Consider the following 26,571-nt stretch of genomic DNA (forward strand, 5'->3'; position numbering starts at 1 on the left):
CTCCAAAAGAATTGCTAATAAAACCAGGATCATTGAGAAATCCAAATCTCTTAACATGATGCCATGTCTAACTTGTAAGGATATTTTATGCTATTATGCAGAAGATGAAACCAGTGACTTGTGTTTGGATTTAAAGGTGGGGTGAAACAGCTTTTATAATACAAAACGTTAATGTGTAGGGGAGAAAAACAGATGCAAGTATAAAGAAGTGGGCTGTAGGACTTTTATTGCATCACACAGGTGAACACTACAGTGATTTGCATTGTGCACAGACAATACGAGGAACAACATGGTAACATTGCACAGTAGTAACCAGCGATTTACAAACAGACTTTGTTCTTAAATAACACAGTATTAATTCATAGTTACAGAACTGCAGAATGTCTAAATGAGAACGATCTAGCTTGGGCTCAAATCAGTGTATAAAGTAAACCGTAATGTAAAATCTAGCAATATTAAGACACTGATATTCATGACATAAGCCCATATGCTAGACTCATCTGGCTGCATATAACTGCTTTATCTTAATAAAAACTTCTTGCATGACTAATAGAGAAGACATTTCACCGAATGCTAATGGCCTGGTGGGCAGAATATAGCATCTGTTGCTGAATTTATATTGAAACACCCCTGACTTCCTGTCTGTGAGTGTGTATAGCTGAATCAAATGCCTGCCATAAGGCTTCTGAATTAGTCATGTCACCATAATAAGGACATTATCATTATCAAAGTCAGCAGATGGGATTGCTTGGAGCTCTGGTGCAAGCACAATATTATAGTTTGCGATGTTTTATGCCCTTGCAGCAATAGCTGTCTCACGCTTATTAACGCACAATAATCTCCATATATGTGTAGATGGATATTTGAGAAGCAAATGCCCTATGATGTCTTGTAATATTGCGGTTTTGCTGATTTATATAGCAAGACAGTAGTAATTCAGCACTGAACCCCAAACCATGTGCACTTTCGACCCACTTTGAAAATCTCATATTTAAGGTTTTTTTTTTTTTTGTAAATGAATAACAAATATTTTTTTTTTATACTAATGGTAATCAGTTTTTTACACTCACAATCGTATAAGTTCACACAGTACATTAGCTTAAGACTTGAGCAGATTTTGTTCTTACATGGAATCTGTGGTATTTATATGTATATATTCCAGCACAATTTAGCCAACACACTACAACAGAAAGGTTCTGACGATAAACAGTTGTCTTTGCCTTTGTATAGCCCACTATTTAAGCGCCAGGCCCAGGTTGACCAAACCACGTCCAGCCTTTAAATTCATATAGATTTAAGGGTCATTTAAAATTGCAGTAACTGATGTCCATTTTTTTGGTCTCATAGCATGAAATAACATTTCGGTTTGCTTCCTGTTATATTCTCAAATGAGAGTGAATAGCAGTGTCTGCATCTATACAGTCATTCTTTAAATTTGTTTAACAGCCCACCTAACAGAATCCAACTTTGAAACAAAGACTGGAGTGGGATAAAATGCTTTAAAGCAATTTTACACAACCTTAACCTCAATGGAATGCAGAGAACTGTCATAAATGTAATCTAGCCTATGTTTGGAATAAATTATTGGTCCTAAAACCTTCTTCCACCATCCTGGTGTTCCTCCAACCCTTTTAGCAGAACGTATGGAGTGCTGTCTGACTGTCTGCCTTGGTGTGTAACGATTCCCAAACATAGGAAAAAAATACAAAACAAAAGACAGATCCTAATATATCACTATATTATACATTTGAGACAATTACATTGTGATGCTGAGCGCATGTGTGCCTGTGAAGTGTGTCTTTGGAGTACTGAGTCCTGAGTGTGTCTGAGTCCTGTGGCTGTAGCTGTTATTTGAGGTCCAGTCAGGGAGTGTAACAAGTCGGTTTCCACCAATAAGACGATATAGGCCGTATACACAAACTGGAGTTTTACATTCGTCCAAACCAAAACTCCAGTGGAGACGCGTATTTGGACAGAGGGGGGCAGTGGACATCACTTTTTATGCATATGACTTGAAGAGATACTCAGAAGGCACTGGGGTTTGGTGGAAATCAGACTTTCACAAACCTGCAAAAGACCTGATTGACTTTTAAATCATAGAGTGAGGCATACACTGCAGATCTCTACTTGCGGCGTCCGTGATGGTGGTGATGGTTGTGCATGTCCTCCATGGTGACTCTGCCCCACACGGCGATCACAAACGCCTCGATCTCGCACTCATTTACACCACGAGCAATCCGGAAGTAACCATCCTCGCCCCAGTTCTTCCCCCATGAGTTGGCTGCAATCTGTGGAGTGAAGGAGAGATTGTTTAAAATGTGTAAAGGCTCCCGTTGAAGAGAAAAGATGGATATTATTTCTCACCCAGTATTTGTGTGTTCTGCCGTTGTAATCTCTTTCCTCTCCCCATCTGGAAATGTGCAACAAAAATCAATATGTTATTGTGCATTCACCAGACATTAGTATTCAAAGAAGCTCTCTAAGAATAGGCTCTAAAATCAATGCCATCATTGATCAGATTTTAAACAAAAACATTAAAAAGGCTTATAGATGCAGGGCATTAAATAAAATCCATCTATAATATAATGTAATATAATATAATATCTAATTTTTATATTTTACTTGAAGACAAGGTAAAAATATTCATTAAACAGTGAGGAATATTCACATTTTCAATCAAAAAGTCTAATTTAATTAAACATTTTGGTCTTTTTTTATAATATAATATATTTTATGTTGTTATTGGGGGGGGGGAGAAAAAATTGAGGAATATTTACACCTGAGAGCTTGAACTCAAAACTAACAACAAATCTGAATAATAATTGGAAAATCCTTAGACTAACTAAACATCCTGAAATGGTGCAGAGGAAGGACGTGAGCATCAGGAAGCAGCACACACCCGACCTCTTACATCTCAAGTCAACAACAATCCGATGGGTTGAACCTTTACTATGCCAAGAACTTCATTATGCTTCTTCACCCGTCCTGGTTCTTGGAGTAATAAGAGGAAGCCATTGACCTCCAATGTTTTTTTATCTGAGCTCAGAACATTCAGCTTGTCAATCACTACATGCGTCAAGGGGCTATTTATTTATATATGTCTGGAATAAATATAGTGTAGTCCACATCTATTGTAAGGGAAGAGTTCCTTCAGACTCGGGAACATATCATTCTGTTCCCAAATAATTCTTATCTGCCTTCCATCCCCACAGGGGGGAAGCTGGTATTCAGTACACTCAGAAAAATAACAAAGTCACTTAAAAAGAAAGCAATGTACCTCCAAATAAAATACATGGGAGAACTGGAGGGTCAAAACCGGTGGCTGTGTTGCTCAGAGTTCTGCTACGCTCTTATCTCACCATGTTTTCTGTCCTTGGCTTTTGGACAATGACAGACATACCACATCCATCCATCCCCTGACCTGCGCTGGTTTAGGCCTCTCTGTCTGCACTGAACAATGCCATTTCCATTACACTGGACATCAATGAGCTTTCCACAAACTTTCCCAGGCCCTGGGCTTAGCCGAAAGCACCACGGTTGGATTTTCCCAGTAAAAACACTGCTGCTGCCCCCTCGTATGCCAACTTCATTGGGCTATACAGTGTCCTCTGAACGTCTAGAGCAGTGCGAGAAGCGCAGCGTCAGCGAGTGACAGGAGGCCAGGAGAAAAGCCGGGGTTCAGACAGACTCACGCTCATATCACCGTCACCACTGAAGCATGTCACACTCACAGACACCAGCGGCAGGTCAGGCGAGGTTACCGGAGACGTACCTGAGGAACACGGCCTGACCCGACCGTACCTCTCAATGTCTAACTAAACAATCACTGTCTGGGAAAGACTATAGTGCTTCTGTGCAGCTCAAAAACCACATTTATCCACAGCAGGAATCTCTGAGGCACCTTTGTTAAAAAAAGCTCAATTTTTAGAGAGACTGATTCAAAAATAAAATAATAGTCTTTGTTGTATTTTTTAATGACAACGTAAAGTGGATCCTTACTTACTATGTAGTGTCATGTAGTGATGCAGTGCTTTTAAGTTGTGTTATGTTTGAGTGAGCATAGCAAAAACAGACAAACGCTTTGAGGGGTGTGTGTGTGTGTGTGTGTGTGTGTGTGTGTGTCTGGGGCTGGGGCTGAGACTGGAAGGCCAGTCATCCAGGTGTTTTATCTGCTAGCAACAACAAAAACATGTCTGCACTGCAGACAAATGGGGCCATGATTTAGTTTATGTCTTCAATCTTATCAAGTCCCTTCAAGGCAAGTTAGTTCACTTCTCAGCCATCATGGTGACGGCAGTCATGCAAACACAGCTCCTGTCTGCTTAAACGGGAAAGACCTAAATCACTCAAATTCTTTGTCTATATTACATTTCAAATCTTCAGATCTTCACTTCAGACCAGAAGAGCGTCACATCCATAAAAAAAGTTCTTAAAACTAGTGGTGTAATGTTACGAAGCAAGAATACTTCCATTACAGTAGGCTACTTAAGTTTTTATGGGAGTATATGTACTTTCCTTGAGTTTTTAATATTTCAGCCAACTTTTACTTTTACTTTTACATTTCCTAATTAAAATGTATAATTTTACTCCGATACATTTACCCTAAGTATATTCGACTGCAGGAAAGCAGGTTTGACGAATCAGTGGTTTGTGTTTGCAAGTTAGACTCCTAAAAAACACATTTGCTCAAGTTCAAACAAGTGCGCGGATGATTTCATTTCCCACTCAACTCGAGTCTGGGTTCTGTGATACAGCATCGTCTGCGATAATATGGTAAGTGTTGTTGTAATGATGTACAGTCTGACGTTATCAAGTATATCACCAAATCACACACAGAGTGCACGCACTTTGATTTATTAGTCTATTAAAACTCAAAATTCCAGGCATTCTAAATTGTAGATGGCAAAAATGCTTCTGTATGTTTTTCATATTTATATTATTTCACGTAGGCCTAGTTAACTTAATCTATATCACACAAAGAGAACCGTTTTTCTGCAGATGCCTGAATACATTTAATAACCATTTTATACAAATTCAGTAAAGCAATAAATGACTTACATTTTAGACATAATATTGCTTGTTTTTGCTCAATTTTCCAAACAAAGATCACAGCACTGTTTTGCTTCTCTAAGCAATGGACGGTGTTTACTAATTGAATGAATCAGCTTTTTGAACGAATCGTTTGAATAAATGATTCAGTGATTCACTCATTAACACGGCCAAATGCTTTGTTTCTGAATGAATCAGCTGTTTGAAAGAATCGGTTGAATCTCAATGACTCACTCATTAACAGTCACTTGCTGTCACCTACTAGCGGTTTTAATTTCACATTTTGACTTCTTTTTTTCATGTTTTCAATTATTTCAAATGTAAGTATTAAACGTTTAACGTAAAAAAAAAAATACATCTGTAACTGCAGTTTACTCTGAGATACATAAACTGTGTAAATACATGCTATTTCAGATGCAGATTGCAGAAATGTTTTCTTATGTTGGAATGAAAGACCTAAGTACTGGATGAAGTGCTCCTTATTCTTACCCAAAAATACAAAATGGAAAAAAATAGTTAAAACTAAACACAATCTTGCTACTCAGGCACATTTTTTTACTCATGTATATATATATATATATATATATATATATATATATATATATATATATATATATTTGCTTATTTTCCATTACTTTCAATACTTAAGTACATTTAAGATTTAAAAGGTACTTTTTGTATACAATAAATATCACATATACACCACTGCTTAAAACAGGATTAATTTACAAAAGTAAAATCTGTGTATTTTAACTTTTTATATATTATTGTACAATTTGTCTTTATAAAATATATTTATTTTAACCCATATAGTAAATTGTTTTATTTAATTTAGTATATTTAGTGAGGTAAATTAAGTTTTTATTATACAACCCGAATTCGAACCCGAAAGTTGGGACGTTTTTTAAATTTTAATAAAATGAAAACTAAAAGACTTTCAAATCACATGAGCCAATATTTTATTCACAATAGAACATAGATAACATAGCAAATGTTTAAACTGAGAAAGTTTACAATTTTATGCACAAAATGAGCTCATTTCAATTTTGATTTCTGCTACAGGTCTCAAAATAGTTGGGACGGGGCATGTTTACCATGGTGTAGCATCTCCTTTTCTTTTCAAAACAGTTTGAAGACATCTGGGCATTGAGGCTATGAGTTGCTGGAGTTTTGCTGTTGGAATTTGGTCCCATTCTTGCCTTATATAGATTTCCAGCTGCTGAAGAGTTCGTGGTCGTCTTTGACGTATTTTTCGTTTAATGATGCGCCAAATGTTCTCTATAGGTGAAAGATCTGGACTGCAGGCAGGCCAGGTTAGCACCCGGACTCTTCTACGACGAAGCCATGCTGTTGTTATAGCTGCAGTATGTGGTTTTGCATTGTCCTGCTGAAATAAACAAGGCCTTCCCTGAAATAGACGTTGTTTGGAGGGAAGCATATGTTGCTCTTAAACCTTTATATACCTTTCAGCATTCACAGAGCCTTCCAAAACATGCAAGCTGCCCATACCGTATGCACTTATGCACCCCCATACCATCAGAGATGCTGGCTTTTGAACTGAACGCTGATAACATGCTGGAAGGTCTCCCTCCTCTTTAGCCCGGAGGACACGGTGTCCGTGATTTCCAACAAGAATGTCAAATTTGGACTTGTCTGACCATAAAACACTATTCCACTTTGAAATAGTCCATTTTAAATGAGCCTTGGCCCACAGGACACGACGGCGCTTCTGGACCATGTTCACATATGGCTTCCTTTTTGCATGATAGAGCTTTAGTTGGCATCTGCTGATGGCACGGCGGATTGTGTTTAACCAACAGTGGTTTCTGAAAGTATTCCTGTGCCCATTTAGTAATGTCATTGACACAATCATGCCGATGAGTGATGCAGTGTCGTCTGAGAGCCCGAAGACCACGGGCATCCAATAAAAGTCTCCGGCCTTGTCCCTTACGCACAGAGATTTCTCCAGTTTCTCTGAATCTTTTGATGATGTTATGCACTGTAGATGATGAGATTTGCAAAGCCTTTGCAATTTGACGTTGAGGAACATTGTTTTTAAAGTTTTCCACAATTTTTTTACGCAGTCTTTCACAGATTGGAGAGCCTCTGCCCATCTTTACTTCTGAGAGACTCTGCTTCTCTAAGACAAAGCTTTTATAGCTAATCATGTTACAGACCTGATATCAATTAACTTAATTAATCACTAGATGTTCTCCCAGCTGAATCTTTTCAAAACTGCTTGCTTTTTTAGCCATTTGTTGCCCCCGTGCCAACTTTTTTGAGACCTGTAGCAGGCATTAAATTTTAAATAAGCTAATTAAGTGGATAAAAGTCAGTTTAAACATTTGCTACGTTATCTATGTTCTATTGTGAATAAAATATTGGCTCATGTGATTTGAAATTCCTTTAGTTTTCATTTTATTAAAATTTAAAAAACGTCCCAACTTTTCCGGAATTCGGGTTGTAAAAAAAATAAGTCTAATAAGTCTTAATTCTAAATAAACTGTCTAAAAATAATTTAAGTTTTTGATGTTTTACAGTTGTTTACAACTATTATCTATCTATCTATCTATCTATCTATCTATCTATCTATCTATCTATCTATCTATCTATCTATCTATCTATCTATCTATCTATCTATCTATCAGTATCTACAAAAACAAATGGTAAAAAGAAAAAAAGAGATCTTTTGTTGTTTAAGAACATTCTCTGAAACACTGCCAAATACTCATTTCCTCTTGCTTCCACCATTAGATATGAAAGGTCATACAAGGCTAGAGCTTACCCTGTTATCCTGACAGAGTGCGTTGCATGTTTGCGATACTGTGACGGTTTGTGGTAATTGACATCTGTATGCCGGTAAATTCCACTCTTGTACACAAAGAAATCCTCATGGACCTCCAAGATGGCTAAAAAGGGAAAAACAAATATAACACCCATTATGTATCCTTAAGTACACCATTTTAAATAGAATACAAATTACAGTAGTACTGCAATTAAATATAGACGTCTTGTATTTATGTCCAAAAATACTTGATCTCCATCGTTTAATCAAGTTGATCTTTGACCTTCAGACATGATTGAATCAAAATTATGTAATATCCCACAATCATCTTGTTCCCTTGCAGATCAAAGTGAGATCAAAGTGACCGCTACTAATTGTATCTCAGTTCAAATAAGCTCAAATCCAAATTGCATAAAGACCCATTGCTTAAATTCATAGGACAAAACTTTTGTGGGTGGGTTCCTGCAGCAACCCGAGGACAGCCGTGGTGGCATGTGAAGAACAGTCAGTTGGGTTCAACATTCTGGAAAACACTGGATTATAGGAATTACCTGCACCCTCTCACACACTTTGGGTTTTTCCAAACATTACTAGGAGATCCTAAGCAGTAAACAAAGTCTAATGAACACACAGACTCCTGCACATGAACAGTATCTTTTCATCCCGTTTCTCAATAGAAGCCAGAGGTTAGGCAGAATTTTTGCAAAGATTAGAAGTGAAAGCTGGCGTAAATCCAGTGCTCCCTCCTGTCCTGTCTGTGTGGAACAATACAACAGAACACTGGCACAGGATCACGGAGCTGCTCTGAACAACGCACAAACACACACCCTCATCATATTACTGCAGGGGACTTTTCTCAAGAATTCACCGCGCATATATGATGGGTTTAGGCTTTTTGTCCAAACTAAATGTCATATGGGCATCTACAACCTCCAAGGTGACTAATACGACATAGACTGATCATTGCTGACTGCATTAACAGTCATTAGGCATGTGCTTTTTACTATTCTTATCCTCTGGCTCACAGTATTGTGCAAACACACACACACACACACACCAACTGGAGAAATCCATACCTTGCACGGGGCCATTATCCATAATCTCTTTCATAATCTCATTCCCCTGTGAGTGGAAAAGCAACAAGTGAGTTGTTAACAGCATACTCCAGCCTAACGCTATTTTTACACTGCAAATTCTGTATATATATATACATTGCACCATGAAAAGACATCTGCATTGATAATGAAATTACTGTATTAATAATTGTTTTATATACAGTATGAGCAGTCTTAAACATTTCTGTAAACATCATAAAAAGTCATGCAAGGTAATAAAACTTAGTCAATTCAAGAAACTGATTTTCTGCTTGATTCAAGTGGTCAGCGAAATTACATTGGAGGACAATCTGTATGGTGGGGTTGACTGGTAAATATCATTGTGGTAGCTGTGGCTGTTGGGACAGTGTGCTATGGCCTGCCTCTTTCCCCGGCCCACCGCTCGACTTTGCATCATACAGCGAGCCACTTCAGCAGGACTTTGCTGGGGTGAAGAGAAAGGGTAACACTCCTCTGTCACAACCCTGAGAGAAAAAGATGTTAAATAAAAAGACTGTATTTTTTGTCAGATGTGCACCATTCAAAGATCTTCACATCTTTGATGTTATGCATAAGTGAATTACCCTCTTCTCCTTAGGTACCACCAGGCCCCATCAATACGCCCACCGGAGCAGCCGGCCTGATTACGTGTGTCACAGGAAATCAGATTCTGAGGTGAGAGCTGAGGGGTCATGTGACCCATTGACTGAATAGAGATCCGGTCGGATGCAACAGCTAGAAGTGAGTCACAGGGTTCACATATGAGTGACAGGACAGAGGATCTGCATAATATAACATACAAACAGTGCTGTTTTCTGCAGTATTCTTCTTCTGTGGTCTGTGTTGTGTCTTTTCTGACTCACCTGCAGTTGAGAAAGCCCAGGATGCATTGCAGTTCCCCTGATCCAAGGGCTCGTGGATTTTCCCTGGCCATTTGTCTGCTGCGTTAAAGTAACTTGGCAGATGATCGTTTCCATTCATATTCATCTGCAGAACATAAAGCAAGATTGAATGTTTTTTTTTCTTCTTCAAAGGAAGTGACTTTTGTGGCTTAATGGTGGTGTTTGGCATTGAAGACATGAATAACACAGAATAAAGATTTCCACAAATGCATCCATGGTGTGATTATGAGTGATTTTGGTGGCATAATACAATAATTTCCATACGTATTATTTTTCACAGGACCAGTGGATGAATGAGAAGCAGTCTAGGTCTCCAAATTCCAAAACACTGTATAAAGCCTTAGTATGGTTATATAAGGGTGATCTGTTAATTTTGTGGGGTTTCAGAAGTACTCCAGGGGAAAATCCAACAATTTCCAACTTTTTACCTGTTCCATCAATAATTAAGAAAAAAAAGACAAAGTAAAATCCAAACATCACAATAATCTAATTTATCAGTTTAATGGTCCACTTTACGTCTGGTATTTTTTTCTTTTTCAGCTCCAGTCTTTAGTGTCAAATGATCCTTGAGGAATAATTCTTATATGATGATTTTGTGCTCAATAAAACATTTATTATTATTAATATCAATGTTGTTAATAGTTGATAATATTTTAATCAAGGTCTTCAGGATCACTTGTAAAGTCCCAGCCCAGGTTTGCTAAAGCAGGAAGGAAATAAACTTCGCAGGACAGTGGGTCTCCAGGAGCAGGGTTGAAGACATGGTTTAGCCTATTCTAAGCGGACGCGTGTCTGCTGCTTTAAATTCTCGAGCTTGTTATAGCAGGATGGATTCTGATTGGCTGTCAATGTTTTTGTCAGCTGGGGAAAAAAATCATTCTGTAAGTGATTCCAACAATATAATTTCTCTGTGCCTTTGTCGTCATAGTTGTGGTGTGGACTCTGCTATTCTTTAATTTTGAGAACCATAGAATATGTCTTTATCGTTATCATCCTTGGTGTGCACCGGGCTTAACAGCAACCTTTTTGTATCTAAACAGAATTTATTTGTAGTTAAACAGACATTTTTTTTAACACTATAACTATCTTTACAGTTATTTTTGATCTATTTAATGCATAAGTGTATAAAAATATAAATTCATTAAAAAGAACTTACTGAACCCAAACGTTTGACCAGTTATGATCCTGATGACTACTTATAATCATATTTCATTGAATTGAGGGTCCTGTCAACACCTGTAATTAACCTTCCACTCATGATTGGAATAACCATAATTGATGTTAATACCAGGTATGAACATATAACCCTAAACCTAACCTTACCAGGGTCACATTCATGCATGGTCTACACCTTACAAATCTATATCTCTCCCCAGATCACTTTCAGTCATATTTCACACCCCAGAGTTTCATAAGTCCTGAATAAGGAATGTATTAGCTCTTCCTCTCGTAAAGGATCCTATGTGCCTCTCCCTCTTTGGTAATGCATAGCTGCTGGTTGTCATCCTCCTTCATTCCAGTCTGTAAAATTGTCATGATTCTCCCTGACAAGTACCAGATATGATCCTGTGGAATGCAGGTGCTTGTCAAGCGTCCGGCACTGCATTGGTGAATTGTGGTGGTTAAAGGGCCCCTGAAGGGCCACGGCTCACAGCAACACTTGACCCTATACAGGGAAAGTGAGCACTCACGCTGAGTAAAGAGAATACTCCAATGAGAAAGTAAAGAGTGTGTGAGAGTGTGTGCGGCACTCAGCCCACTCATTAGTGTGCGTGCCGAGTAGGTTTTAGACAGATAGAGGCTTCATAGATGACTCCAGAGACAGGTGGAGACGTGTTGGAAGATGTGGGCTGGAGAGGAAAGAGAAAAGAGGAAGGGGAGGAAGATATGGGTATGGGCTCCTATCTAGTGAGGGTACTTTTTGAGACTATAAATGAATTGCACCAATCAACAGCAAACCATTTACAGCCTTCTCAAATTGCGGAATCAGCTCTTATGTAATGTGTTGGAGTGGATCACAGGCAGCTTTTTGCAGAGAGACACTGAATGCCTCAGCGAGCCACATCAAATAGCACACTTCCAGACACATCTAGGATGCATTCATTGCACTGCACTGCAACCAGCTGATGAATAGCAAAGATTAAACAACAGTCTGATTTCTGAATCCGGCCTCTTATTCTTGCTTTGATGATTTCTAACGGCATATTTCATTGAGCAGAGCGTGAGAGCGGATAATCAAAGAGCCATCAATGGGCATAAAAATGAGATGAATAACTTGATTCTGACTGGTCAGTCGTGGCATTCTGGGAAAGCTTTATGTCTCTAGCACATGATCTCTTTATTCAAGTCAAATCAATGTTTTATGTTCATTTATTTATATAGTAAATGGCAGTGAAATAAACAGACATTAAACGCAGCAAACTGTTTTCTTATTCAGTATTTTTTTTATCCTGTTTTCCAGTAAAAATATCTACGTATCCTTAAAAAATGGCAAATTGCCTTTTTGTATAACATAAGAAGACTTGATTCTTATTTGATTCTCACATCGTGGTAACACTTTAGTATAGGGGCCAATTCTCACTATTAACTAGTTGCTTATTAGCATGCTTATTATTAACATATTTGCTATTTATTAGTACTTATTAAGCACATATTCTGCATGACCATATTCTACATCCTTAATCCTACCCAATACCTAAACTTAACAAGCAACAAATTAGTAGTTTTTTTAGGCAAAAATCATAGTTAATGGTTTGTTAAAAGCGACAATTTAACCTCAAAATAAAGTGTGATCCGTTTGAGTATATTTTTTTCCGGTTGAATGTTTGGGGTCAGAGAGATTTTTTAAAGAAATAAATACTCAGCAAGAAAACATAAAAAATAATCAAAAATGACCGTGAAGGCATTTATGATGTTACAAAATGAATCATGTATCACATATGGAATAAAATTACGTTTTCCAAATATTTGTAACATTAATAATAAGAAATTTCTTGAGTGTCAAAGCATATTTCACAATATTTCTGTTTTTACTGTATTTTTTGAGCAAATAAATAGAGCTATAGAGACTAACATCACTGCATAACAAAACTAAAATCACAAAATGTCAGTATGTATACAGTAGTAAACCCATCTGAAAACTGATGATTATATATTTTTAGTGGAAACAAGACCAAGTAAACTCTTTCAGGATAATGTGACGTTCTGCTTTGCATCTGGGTCCTGCATTAATGAACATCTGACTAGCTGCAGAAGACTCTTACCTGCATCTCATTCATGTTCATAATGGTCCTTGAGGGGCGTTGTGTGCCCAGACGATACCGCAGACCCTCGTCCAGCTTCATACCCCAGAACTGACTGTAGTTTGAGGCCCTCCAACTGTAGGGGTAAAAAGAGAAAGAGGAATACACTTTTATTAGTGCACTTGTTGATATAGATTGAATACTAACAGCGGACTAGATGGGATTCCTGATGCTTACCCATAACTTCTCCTGTTGATTTCCTGGATCATGTCATCCTCTATCAGACAGGCATGATGCTCACATTCCCAGCGCCCATTTTGACCACATGTGCTGCAGGAGTCAAATAAAAACTGATATTGAACACATTCAGAAGATTTACAATCTCTACAAATAAATGACAAAATAAGGCCTGAACAAATACATGAAAAATAGTCAGTGTAAAGAAGCCATCTTCACAAATATTGCTTGTCGACCTCAGGATAAAAAAGTTAATATTATATACATTTCTTGTCATTTGATATGAGGTCTGCTGCTTTTACTCTGATGTGTGCACTTAATTTGAAAGATTATAGCAAAATGCAGGGGTGAGTTTATCGGTTAATTACAGTCGAGTAGGTTCAAGACCTCTTAAGAAGTTACCATTTTAAATGTTGGAAATAAACATTTTGCCTTTAAAATGATTTAAAACATTTAATCATGGTTAATTTCGAGTTAGGTAAGTCATGGGCTGGATTTGTGGAAAGCCAAGTGACTTTAAAACCCCTTACTGTTCTTTCTGAGGACTGAAGTCAACTGTAGATTAACTTTTAGAATAATAAACAACAGTGTGTTTATATAAGTGTTTTAAAACAGAGAAAGAAAATGTAGACAGACGTCAGAGCAAACCATAGAGAGAAACAATCAAGCATTTCAGTCACAAGAGAGAGAAACCGAAATAGAGAGAGAGGGCTATGAGCCTTTTAAGGCTGCAGCTCTTGAAGAAATATCCATTTTTAGTCAGTCTGTGCTTAGAGAGGAGGTCCAGGCCTGACGTTTGAGAGGAGCGTGGATTAAAAGAGGAAGAGCAGAGGTGCACTGCAGCTGAGACATTAGAAGAAGAATTAAACTTCAAGCCCATTTGTACCAATGATGCCTCTAATGGCATGGCAAGGAGAGGTTGGCTATTATTTTGTGTGCTGTTGTTTTTTTATTTGGACCGGTATGCTTCATCCTGGCAAACAACATAGCTTTGGGTTTTGCACTCACTTTTTTCTCTGTAAAAATCCAGTAAAAACCTCTTCTTTCTGTCAGGCGACACACATTCAAAATCCTAGTGTTCAACCTTCACACAGTGGTTCAGACTGAGACATAAATTCACACACTAGTGCACACTTACTGGTTGAATGTAACAAAAGGCCTTTAGAGTGCAAAGGTGTCAAGTGACCTGTTGTCAGCAGGAAGCTGAGTTTCTCATTCTGTCACGCTTCACTGTAATGCTCAAATCAGCATCCTGATACAGCGCAGACATATTTATGTGCTTTCTCTGTGTTTACATTTCATAGGAATCTCAAAAAGATTACAGCAGGCTGAATGCATGGGCTCCGGCAGGCATTCATATAGAGTCTGTGATAGAGTCTATAGAAATGCAATGGCCAAAATAGATTTAGATTGATAAAACTGTCTCTAAAATGTCATTTCTTTTATGAGTATTGTGTTTTGTTTGTCAGAAAAATTGGATAAAATTTGGATAACTGACAAGTTATGAAGATTTTACATTCTTCTCAAAATTCTAGCATAAAGATTGCAATATTTTCTGACATTATAGCCAGGTGTATGTAAAAGAGGAAGAGTTTGAAAGATATAGTTATATTGAGACAGCAGTAGCGCTCAGTAGCAGTAGCATCACTGACTGAGGATCAGATCTGGATCTGCGGCCCAGTCCAGTGAGGCTTGAACTCAGGAAATCTCAGGATTACAGAGGTGAATGTGAACCAGAGGGAATAACAACTGCACTGGGACGGCATTCAGTATTTCATCAATCTCTGCCACCACAGGAAGCAGATCACTTTATGCAGAAGAACATAAAAAAAGATCCTGATAAAATGAAAACTGAAGAGAGGGGAGATAACGGGGCAATGCCAGGAGGTGCCAATTTTGTGGTTAGTGTGATCACAGAAAGAGCCATCACGCCTAACTAGCAGATAAAATCATATCACATCAACAACAGAATGAGTCCCACATACAAACATCAACACATCGGCAGACAGAACATACAACATGAGGATTTTTGGCTGCTTTTACATGATTCAAATGCCTTCAGCTCAAGATTAAGTTTTCAAGTCAAATATATCTAAATTCACAGAGATTATATTTATCATCCTGATCATTTGTACTAGCTTGTAGAATTGCTTTTCTCCTCAAAAGTCTCTCAAAACCAGCACTAGGGCATTGCAAGTACTGACGGCTCTCATGTTTAGGTCTTAATGTGTTCAAAAACAAGTAAAATTCACACTGTCATAAACATTTGCAATATGTGACCATGTACACACACTACACCAAAAACAAACAATCCTTGAGACGACACCACACTGTGTTCCCAGAGACAATACCCATATCACTGCTGTGTGAAAAATCTTTGGCAGTGGGTTAAGGAAGTACTGGATTTTTGTTTCGTCTAATCATCACTAGTTTCTCACAAGGCAAAAAACATGAAAAAGCTGAGTTTTCTGAAAATCAGATTCTTTTAGACCAACAAACATTATACCATCCAAACTGGATGACAAGACAGCATGTAAGCCAACAAAAAAATGGGAAATAAAATCTCAGAATCACACTCTACAAAATGCTGGGTTAAATATGGACAAACCCAGCAATTGGGTTTGTTTTCAACCAACAGTTAGGTTAAATGTTTAACCCAAACTTCTGGGCAGTTACCCAACTGCTGGGTTTGTCCATATTTTATGGGTTCTATTTAACTCAGCATTTTTAGATTTTATTTCTTAAAAAAATTTTTTTTTATTGCGACTTTAATTCACAATATCCCTTCAAATCAAATAAAAAATGTTAAGGCATTTTTATGGGCCTTTTTATACCTTTATTTTGTCAGGATAGTAGAGAGCAGACAGAAAAGCATTGGGTGAAAAAAGGGAAGTGGTATCATCAATTGACCTTGAGTTGAGACCGGATTGAACTCTGGTGGCTGTGCGCTTTACATTGGCACACTAATCTTGAGGTTATTGGCAGCGACAGCAAATGTACATTTTTAAAGCTAATTTTAATTTACAGTTTGTTAAGTGACTTAAACTGGAGAAATCTCACAGCAGATCTCAGCTGGAGGTCATGTAGCACACATGAAGAGCTCAGTCAGCTAGTGCGAATAACTACCTCTCCATGCAAAACAAAAATACAACCATCACCAATAAACAGAAGGGTCATTTTACAGCCAAAGCAGTTCGTTTAGTGATTTGTATTCTATATACCACCGTATATTCAATTTCAGCATAGAAAAAGATATACTCCCATGTGGTGGTCATTAACTAAGGAGGCTTATGTGTCCACGGACTCTTCAAACAGTGAAAGGGAATGTGCTTTGACCATGGCTGGTGCAACGGATTAAATTCTATGAGGAGAGCTAATCCTATTAGCGAGGGGTTTTGTGTAAAGGGAGAGAGACATGCAGTAGATATTATGAGATGTATTTGTGCTGTACATTATCCTGCAGTGTGTTTGTACTGTTCACGTTGTCAGGATCACAAGGGTGCTAAAGGTGAAGCATATGTATGGGAACTCAGGAATGTGTGTAATCTTTTCAGGACCTGAGGGGTCCCACTGTCCTGCCCACTGAAGCAGCCCAGTCAAGACTCTCTTGGTCTGCCCATAAATCCTCCCACATGAGTGTTGATGTAGCCAAAAAATGGCATTGGATTCAGAGATTGGAAAACGAAATGGAACGAAGTAGGAGGATTTCTATATAGCTTTGACTAGATTTCACACTCACCATAAATTACAGTTCTCTTTGTATGTTGCTCCTGAGTGAAACCTGTGACCATTCCTTTCACAAGAACCTGAAATCAACAAACAACAACATCAGTGAATCAATCTGCAGGAGATTTGAGGAAGAACCACACACACATACTAAACACTTGGATTAAAAGTTTGTCTGATGTAGTCTGTGGTGCCCGCAGTGGAATGCTTTCTTGGCTTTCCATTGCTTTCTCGGAGACTCTGCTGTCGTCATGCCTTGACGAGCTTAATCAGAGATTGCCACATTGCCTGGCTGGAAATGGGCAAGCCATCTTTCCTCTCCTCCTAATATACTAAGTACAAACTAGAGTAAGAATATACTAAAAAGGAGTGGATGCATAGGATGTCTATCTAAAACACTATAACAGACACATACATAAAATCATGTAAATAAAAATAATTTAAATGTCAAGTGCATAATGTCTGCACCATTAGTGGCACCGAATAGAATTACATAACAACACTGGCTCAACCGAATGCTGGAAAATGGGAGAAGAGGAATGTTTAAAACTTGTTTGGAAACAGGGGACACTGTTTGGCTGGTTAACATGATTCAGTTGGCCGTTGCTGGTAGATGTTGTAACTTCACCATCTGGGCCCAAAATGGGGTTTTCTCCATTAATGACAAATTAAAAGATGATTTGCATTTGTGGCCATGACATCTAGCTTTTTATGTGGCCACAATTAAATTAAAATGAGTGAACAAATGATTAAAACACTGCCCTAATTTAATAAATCATGGGAACAAACTCTTAATTTGAGTTTTATTTAATTTTTTTTTTTTTCAAGTGACATACAAAATTAAGATTCATATATTATATTGTAGCAGATGTTTTAACAGTGGCCAGTCTTTATTTATTTATTTTGAAGGGCTCTCAAAAGTATGATGTGACATTTTCTCCTGTTTGCTGCCTTTTACATTCAGGAAAAGTTCAGTAAAGAGACTATGGAAGATTTTGCATCTGTGTTTAGGATGTTAAATCTTTTGAATAATTTTTGCTATTTTTTGCCTGTCTGGTGCTGCCTTTTGCACACTTCATTGTTAAGTATTCAAATTTTACTTGCATTAATTTAGTTTATCTTTTTATTAAACTAAATTATTTTTTATAGGGAAGTTTAAACATCAAAAAGTGAAGCATGAACTATCAGATGTTATTTTTACTGTAAATGAAAGCGGCTTTTCATAGAAAACATTTACTGAGATTTAGCAACACTCTCGGTCTGAGTAATGCTGAGCTGTCATCCGTGAAGTCATACCTGCCCTATAGACATGATTGTCCCTCCTTTAGCAAACACACATTGTGCACATACATGTTGTGATCCCTCCCTGCCCGCAGTCACCCTTTCCACCCCCTTCCCCCCTTGTGCATTACAGGCATTCTTTCAGCTGACCTCCATTCATGGCTCCCTGTCTTCAGTCCTGCCCTGTTCTGTTCTTTTCATGAGAATGTCACTGTTCTCTGCCCATTATAAGGTCATTTTACACCTCAGTGGCACTACACAACCACATTGAGGTCCATGAAGCAAGAATGTCAGGAAAACATTAACAGGGAAGAATTTGGACTTGGTTTTCCATTATGTAATGGTGTAGACTTCAAACATTGGCTGTGGACCAAAAAATTTTCCTAAGCATACCAATGATTGGCTTCCCATCTTGATTAAAAATAACTAATCCCAAACTATAGATCTTTTCTATATGAGAACAAGATTATGTGTTTCTTGTCATGGAGAAAGCTAAAACAGGACTAAACCTGAACCTCTGCCATCTGGGGATCCAAACTGACAAAAAATAAAAAGGTCCGAAGTCTTGTGAAGTCATACAATAGTTCTGTTATACTGAAAATTATGTTGTTGCATCGATTGATATTAGCCCTAGATATGCTCATGAGAGGACTTGAAAAAAAATATTTTAAGGTCAAATCTTTTCAATCAATTGATTTATCAATTGATTCACAAAAGTGTTTTGAATGTTTTGCTCACAGATTATATTAATCTAGTTCTAAAGTTCCCTATTTTCGGCCATATTTGCAATGCAAGCAGCTATTTTGGGCATACAAGTCCAACTCCTATCTGTTTGAGAGGGAAAATACTTAAATCTCACAAACTGCTGGCCAAACTCAAAATTAACTTAATTCTAATAGGTATTAAAGGAATAGTTCACCCCAAAATGAAAATTTTGTCATCATTTACTCACCCTCATGTCGTTCCAAACCTGTGCTACACTCTGTGTATTCCAAAAAGAACCATTCAGTAAAAGGTTCCTTAAAGAACCATCTCTTTATTACCTTTTTAAAATCTGAAGAACCTTCTTTTGCCACAGAGAAACTTTTGTGAGACAGAAAGGTTCTTCAGAGGTTGTTTATGGAACCATTTGGACAAAAAGGTTCTTCTATGCCATCGTGAAGCACTTTTAGTTTTAAGAGTGTAAATTTCTTTTTTATGTTATACACAAAAGAAGACATTTTGAAGAATTCTGAAGAACCAAACAGTTGTTAGTCCCAATTGACTTCCACAGTAGGGCCAATGGGGGACATCAACTCTTTGATTACCAGCGTTCTTCAAAATATCTTCTATTATGTTCAACATAAGAAAGAAACTCATACAGGTTTGCAACGAGTGTAAATGATAGCAAAATGTTCATTTTGGGTGAACTATCCCTTTAACATCTGATATAATTAAACTGTCTCATAAATGCAGTTTTTTTTGTGTGTGTGCTGATTAGACAGGGATTAGACCATCTGTGAATAATCTGTTAATCATATGAAGCTATTGTTTGGCTTCAGAAGACTAATAGTGACCTAGTCATACGGATACATTTCATGCTAAATTTATAGTGCTTTTGTGGATCGTTTTTTGAAGTTTGAAACTCTAAGTCCCTATTCATTGTGCAGGAAAATACATGGAAAAGATTGACCAGCACTCTCAGACTCAGCAGTCTTTAGAATTCACTTTCTCATTCAACTTACTGGGAGGATATGGAGGAGTTGTTCCCAGGCAGTGGCTCCAGAAGTCAGGACAACAGTCAGACACGGTGCGGTTGCAGAACAGGTCGCAGTAACAGATGGTGTCCAGGTATGGCACAGTGCACTGGTCATTTCGGCCGGGGCAGCAACCTCCTCTCCTCTGGCAGTAGGAGCCATAGGGGTCCCGGATCCCCCTGAGGTGCAGCGGGCTGGCCAGTTGTCTCTTAGTGCGGGACTGAGTCCTCGCCGACATTCCCCCCTCCGCCAACAGGAGGAGCGCTGTGATGGCGGCCAGCATCAAGAGCTTCAACATTACTTATCTGTCATAAAGAGCCATTAGGGTCAACTTTCAAATCAGAATTGAATCTAATGCACCGATACTAAAATACGCTCCAAATATGATTACAGCAGTAACATCATTTTAACATTTGAGCTAAAACAGAAACAGAAACAGAACTTGGGAGTGTTAGCCAGAGCAATGCAATTCCTAAGGTCAATGGTTTGTTTTGCACTTGAAACAGACTGAGCTCGAAGCTATGAGCCAACAATCTGCAATATAAACATCACTGATAAACAGACGTTCCACTTGTTCCTATTTTAATAATGCACTCATCCTGCAAACACAATAACAGCACGGCAGTAGACGAGGTTAGAATGATCACTCGGAGGAGAAACTGTAAGCAGTTTTCACTTGACTTTGATCCATGATTGAAACTACTATTATCAGTGTGCTTGGGTTTCTGTGGGACGGTCCATACATTGAGGTAAGTCTAATAGAAAAGGTGGGGTCTGTTACTGTAGACTTCCACCACTTTTATGTACTTGCTAAACTTCCAGGAAAGACTCACAGCAGTGACTATGTCTATGTAAATATTGTCTTACACTAGGCTCTTCCTTTTGAGAGAAAGCACAATAGTCATAAAAGACGGCCATTGTCCAGTCAGTGCAATGTCTATATTTGATCTCTCTTGAGACATTTTGTCTCATTTATAATATTTGAGCTATGAGCAAACAGATATTCCCAGTACAGTTATCATGTCAACATGTGCAATGTCTATATTTGATCTCTCAAGACATTTTGTCTCATTTATAATATTTGAGCTATGAGAAAACAGATATTCGCAGTACAGTTATCGTGTCAACATACTTGGCACCATCATGGATCACATACTGAGCAATACAGAAAAGATGTCTGTGGAACTTAAACCCATAAACTAACCAAAACATTACATAATCCACATGGAGTGTTTACATTTACACAGAATTCCAAAAATGTGCTGTATGTAATTGCTTAATTATTGTGCAAAGATAATTCATGTTTTGCATTCGTGCTGCTAATGCATTTAGTTACCTGGTTCTCTTGGAATCATTTTGGAGAATTTAAACTCAACAGTAAATACTATTTTTTTTTTCTTGTTTAATTAAAAATTGTGTTTGTATGTAAAATGTCAAGATAAGATGAATGTCCCTTTAAATGTTTGGTTTAAATAGGAAAATAGAGCCCGTTTATCTTCATATTCCAAGAAAGGACACAGTAGCTGACATGGTGGAAATAATGTCAGAATCAAACTAGTGGAGTCGAAACTTATCATTGTTACAGAAACAGCTACTTCCTGTAGACAGGGTAAGGCTGTCCATCTTTGATAACAAAATAATACATTTTCATGTAGGTTTATACACAAAATGTTAATTATATATGTTAAATATGAATCATTATTCTTAGATTGTATATGGTTCAAAAGTTTGGCGTGTTTTTTAATGGAGTCTCTTATGCTCATCAATGGTGCTTTTATTTGATAAAAAGTACAGAAAAAAACAATTGCAATTTGTAATATTGATTTCCTGTTTCAATATACTTTGAAATATTATTTATTTCTGTGATGCAGCACTGAATTTTCAGCAGCCATAACTCCAGTCTACAGTGTTGCATGATTTTAAAAAATAATTCTAATATGCTCATTTATTTTCAGTGTTGAAACTGTTGCTGCCTATTATTTTTTGGAACCTATGATACTTTTTCCTTGATTCTTTCATGAATAAACAGTTAATAAGAACAGCATTTATTCAAAATAGAAATATTTTCTAACAAAATGTCTTTACTATCACTTTTTTCCATTTAACACATCCTTGTTGAATTGCCGAATAAAAATATTATTTCTTAAAAGAAAGAAAGAAAGAAAGAAAGAAAGAAAGAAAGAAAGAAAGAAAGAAAGAAAGAAAGAAAGACATTTACTGACCCTAAACTAGCCTACTGTAACACAAAATTTATATTTTGAATAAACACTGTTCTTTTTTTAACTTTTTATTAATCAAAGAACCCTGAAAAAAAGTATCACGGGTATAAAATATTAAAATATGAAGCAGCCCAACTGTTTCCGACACAGTTATAAATCAGCATGATTTCAGAAGGATCATGTGACACTAAAGACTGGAGTAATGATGCTGAAAATTCTACTTTTCTTCAGAGGAATAAATTCTATTATGCTATTTTAATGTCTTTGAAAAGAAGTCTCTTATGCTCATCAAGGCTGCATTTTTCAGAAATACATAAAAAATATTGTGAACTATTATTTCATTTTTGTGTATTAAATATTTTAAAATGCAATTCATTCTTTCGGTGGCAAAGCTGAGTTTTCAGCAGAAATTACTCCAGTCTTCCGTGTCTCCTGATATTTCCATTATACAATGTTATAATGTATAATCTACAATATTTTATAAGTTACAAATTAAACAGATTTTTATCATTTTTATTTAAGATTTAAATATATTTGTTGTCTTCTGAAATAACATACGGCTTTAAAGTTAAAAAGCCTTTTAAAGGTCACCGTTTGGGGCGGCCTTCCTCCTCTTTCTCCTCATTTATTTGATCAAATCACTGCTCCTCACTTCCACTGATCCTCCTCCCTGAAAACAATGTCTTAAGATCACACATAATTGAGCTTAAGCTGCCTGTTGTGGTCTCGGGTTAAAAAGAAAATAGACTTGACAAAGACGAGAAGCTGGCGAGCAAATGACAGAAATAGCATCATTAATTACCCAATCAGTCCACCAGGCACAATGTCCCCCATACAGACAAAAGAACCACCTCGAAAACAAAGTCCATTGCTGTGCAGATTTCTGGGTGACTGTGGCTTTAGTTGACCAGAGCTCAGCCTCACACACACTCAAACATATGGCAGCAGTCTCACAGCAGTTAAATGAGATGCTCGTTTGACCCCGTTGTCATGACGATCACTCCGGTAAACCTCAGTAATGATGTCACTACAGTAATGTGGATATTTTGGCTTTTTGCTCTCGACGGGACTATAGCATGTAGAGACGTGTTGACTTTTACATCACAAACACCCCGTATGATGCTTGATGCACTCGGTTACATCAAGACTTCCATCAGTGCTTTTGATCACACAAAACTTAACTAACGAACTGATAAAGAAAATACAGTATTATAGTCATATCTCCAATCGTAGTTACATGTGTACAGGTTCAACACAACATACTGACACAAACACCACAATAAAACTACAGGAGGTCTTGTAACTTCACCTTAAGTATTTCAGTTTCACTACAGATATTAATGTTCATTTTAACAAGTCTTTGAAAAAATGCTACATTTAAGGTTGATGTTTAACATATACCGCGGTGATTGTAGAATGACACTTTATGGACTTTGAGAGCAGGTCTAGAAGCTTCCATATAAGTATCAAATAACGGAAAGATAGCAGACTGTGGAGATTTCTAGCAGATTCCATGCATATCAGTTATGACACAGCTTCTTGAGCTGTCAAAGGAGTAATAGCGCAGACACCGCCTACTTCTCACTGACATGTAATGCAAAATTGAAAGTGATAACCTGAGTGATATTTGACATTATACAGAATTTTCCTGCATTTGTTTAAATGACTCTTTAACTCTTCATCTAAGACACATTTGCAGTTTAAAGTCATCCACTAACCCTGCATTATTATATATTTCATGTTCATTTCATATGTAATTTATCTGCATGTGGTGTCATTTTCTGACAAATAACTATAACTTTCATCATATTACTAAAAAAAACACTCAAATTAAAACTAAATGTAAAGCAGCAATCCCCAACTAATGTTTGATTTCAAACTAATTATGCATTAAAAATACAACATCAAATTAATCCAACCCAATCTAACCCAAAGTTCAGCTGTGGCTATACAAGTGTACGGGCTTGTACACAAATAATTATAATTAGCATATCATTTTATTAATATGGTACTAAACACAACAAAGACTAAAGAATAAAATGGTATTTATACAGTAGGCCAGGCTTTAAATGCAACTCTTGAAAAAGGTTGAAAACTGATGTACAATATTCTAGATTCAGTGACAGCTGAAGTAATAATGCTTTCAATTTCATAACTTAAACTACTTTGACTTCATGAAATGCCATTCTTGGTACATGTAAAGAGGATAATGATTATTGTAGGCTGTAGTGCTGCCGGTCTGCTGCTCTTAACTACGCACCTGTTTGACACACTTGCATTGAAATAAGGAGGGAGGAGGTTACACAGAAAGCACAGGATTTAAATAGGTCAAAAAAAAAAGAAAAAAAGAAAATACCCTCACCTTGTTAAGTGAAATCAAATCCTTCCTCTGGTTATATCCAGTGAACAAAATCTGTGCTGGTCTGTTTCAGCTACAGGTCATAGTACCGAACAGAATACTGCCTCTAGTCACACTCTGATTTCCCTCTTTATATAGAGCCACAAGCCCTCCGACCCAACCCTCCTGCTTTGCCCTCCTTCTCTTTACTTTCTCCCTCCCACACAACTCATTTACACACAGACAGGAGCTACTTTAGGTTAAACCCCTTTCCTTGAGGGTTTTGACTACTTGTATCAGTTTTGGGGCACTTTATCTATGCATGCCACGCTTTTCCTGTTGGTTAATTCATTATGGATAATTATGTTGTCTATCTCACACTACTGTACTTGTCGTTCTTGTTTTTGAGTACACAAAGGTCATTTCAGAGGTAGGTTCTTCCCTCACCACCTGCTGGTCAATCGGACAACTACATTTACAATTCATGTGACATCACATCAACTGCTGAATTACCACCAATGAAGTTTCCAGAAGAAAAGCTGAAAAATTAAGTGAAAAAAAGACATTGGTTCCCGTTTGTAATGCTCTCAAGAGCTCCATTGGAGGCACATGCGTGCAGATTTATCCAGAAACTGATCTTGATTACACAATTGGACACTCATTTCTGCGCATGTTGCAATTCACTGTACAACATGAGCTGACAGGCTCTTTACAAGCTTTGACAAGAGGATACTTTATAGTGCCAGCTTTGCTTTATAATCAGCTGTTCTGCCTTCAGATAACTTTTTTCCAGATGACTGTTCTCACAATGTGTCTGCAGAACCTGATTTGTCTGGAACAACATCTTTGTGAATAACCTATCAGATTTGTTGTGAACTTTAGGTTTACAATCAGTGTTTGGTGCTTGTACATCAAGTCAAGTCAACTTTATTTATAAAGTTAATTATATTTAAATGCACCAACTTTCAGTACTGCAATCCACAACTCCCCATAAAAAACCATGACTTTATCTTGTTCCACCTCAGTGGCTGTGAACTGTTTGACTGCCTACTACAGTTGAAGTCATAAAACAATCTTATAATTTAGATATAGTTTATCGAACTGATATTCAATTAATTGTGTAAAAAGTAATTTGAATAATAATACATTTTATTTGAGAAGAAAATGATAGCACACATTTTGCATGTAATTTTTTTTCGTAACATTGCTTGACTGGCCCAAAAACATTTATTTTCCAAACGAAATCATAATATTATAATATATAATACTTAAAGGTAACAATTAACTTAAAGCCTTTATGTATAATGGATTATAAAAGTAGTTATAAATAATTATTATACACACCACACACACACACACACAAGTATTGCTTAATATCATATATTATGTTTAGGATATATGAATTCATATATGTACTGTACATACGCGTATGTATGTATGCATGCATATGTATATTTTTGTGTGTGTATATGCACACATCTATGACATTCAAAATATTTACATATTTACATGAGAGAGAGAGAGAGAGAGAGAGAGAGAGATTGTAGCAATATATATATATGTATCAGAATATGAACTGAAAATAATAACAGATTTTGAGGTTGACAACCGAACATGGCAGATAACAACTGTTAACCCTATTAATGGAAAGTTCCATACGGTGTTGAAAAGAAAAGCCTCTTTACCACAGATTGGCATGCATGCTTCCTGTGACTACTCTCATTCACCTCTCTCATTCAATTGGTTTGAACTGTTCATTTGAGTCATGTACAGTAACCTCCTACATATATCAGTAACATTATAATAAAGATGCTTGAGTGAATGAGTCAGATTAGGAGCCCACCACATATTTACGTTTAGCCACAGATGTGAGCATAGAAGTATGCAGCAGATGGGCTGAGATAACACAGAGTCCCTACCCTACTCAACCCTATTCATTAGCCTTTGCTATGAGTTACTGTT

The 26,571-nt window shown here is 37.1% G+C and overlaps 1 protein-coding gene across 1 annotated transcript; it reads right to left on the reverse strand.

Moving 5' to 3' along the window:
• Positions 1–209: 209 nt before the first annotated feature.
• Positions 210–24,780, reverse strand: LOC132145392 (tubulointerstitial nephritis antigen-like). Its single transcript, XM_059556400.1, has 12 exons — positions 24,634–24,780; positions 20,041–20,357; positions 17,049–17,115; positions 13,310–13,402; positions 13,094–13,208; positions 9,792–9,915; positions 9,513–9,663; positions 9,227–9,413; positions 8,911–8,956; positions 7,835–7,958; positions 2,365–2,410; positions 210–2,288 (listed from the first exon to the last, which is right to left on the reverse strand). The coding sequence occupies exons 2-12, from the start codon at positions 20,348–20,350 to the stop codon at positions 2,124–2,126; spliced, it is 1,428 nt and encodes a 475-aa protein (XP_059412383.1). The 5' UTR covers positions 20,351–20,357; positions 24,634–24,780; the 3' UTR covers positions 210–2,123.
• Positions 24,781–26,571: the final 1,791 nt, after the last annotated feature.

Source organism: Carassius carassius, chromosome 8 (assembly GCF_963082965.1).
Source record: "Carassius carassius chromosome 8, fCarCar2.1, whole genome shotgun sequence".
NCBI lineage: Eukaryota > Metazoa > Chordata > Actinopteri > Cypriniformes > Cyprinidae > Carassius > Carassius carassius.

Bases quoted from the DNA above. Each gene is read 5' to 3' on its own strand.
- LOC132145392 (XM_059556400.1), bottom strand. From the start codon at position 20,350: ATGTTGAAGCTCTTGATGCTGGCCGCCATCACAGCGCTCCTCCTGTTG. The intron at 13,403-17,048 runs GTGAGTGTGAAA...TGACTCCTGCAG, and splicing joins AAAGAGAACTGTAATTTATG to CACATGTGGTCAAAATGGGC. The intron at 2,289-2,364 runs GTGAGAAATAAT...TTCACTCCACAG, and splicing joins GCAGAACACACAAATACTGG to ATTGCAGCCAACTCATGGGG.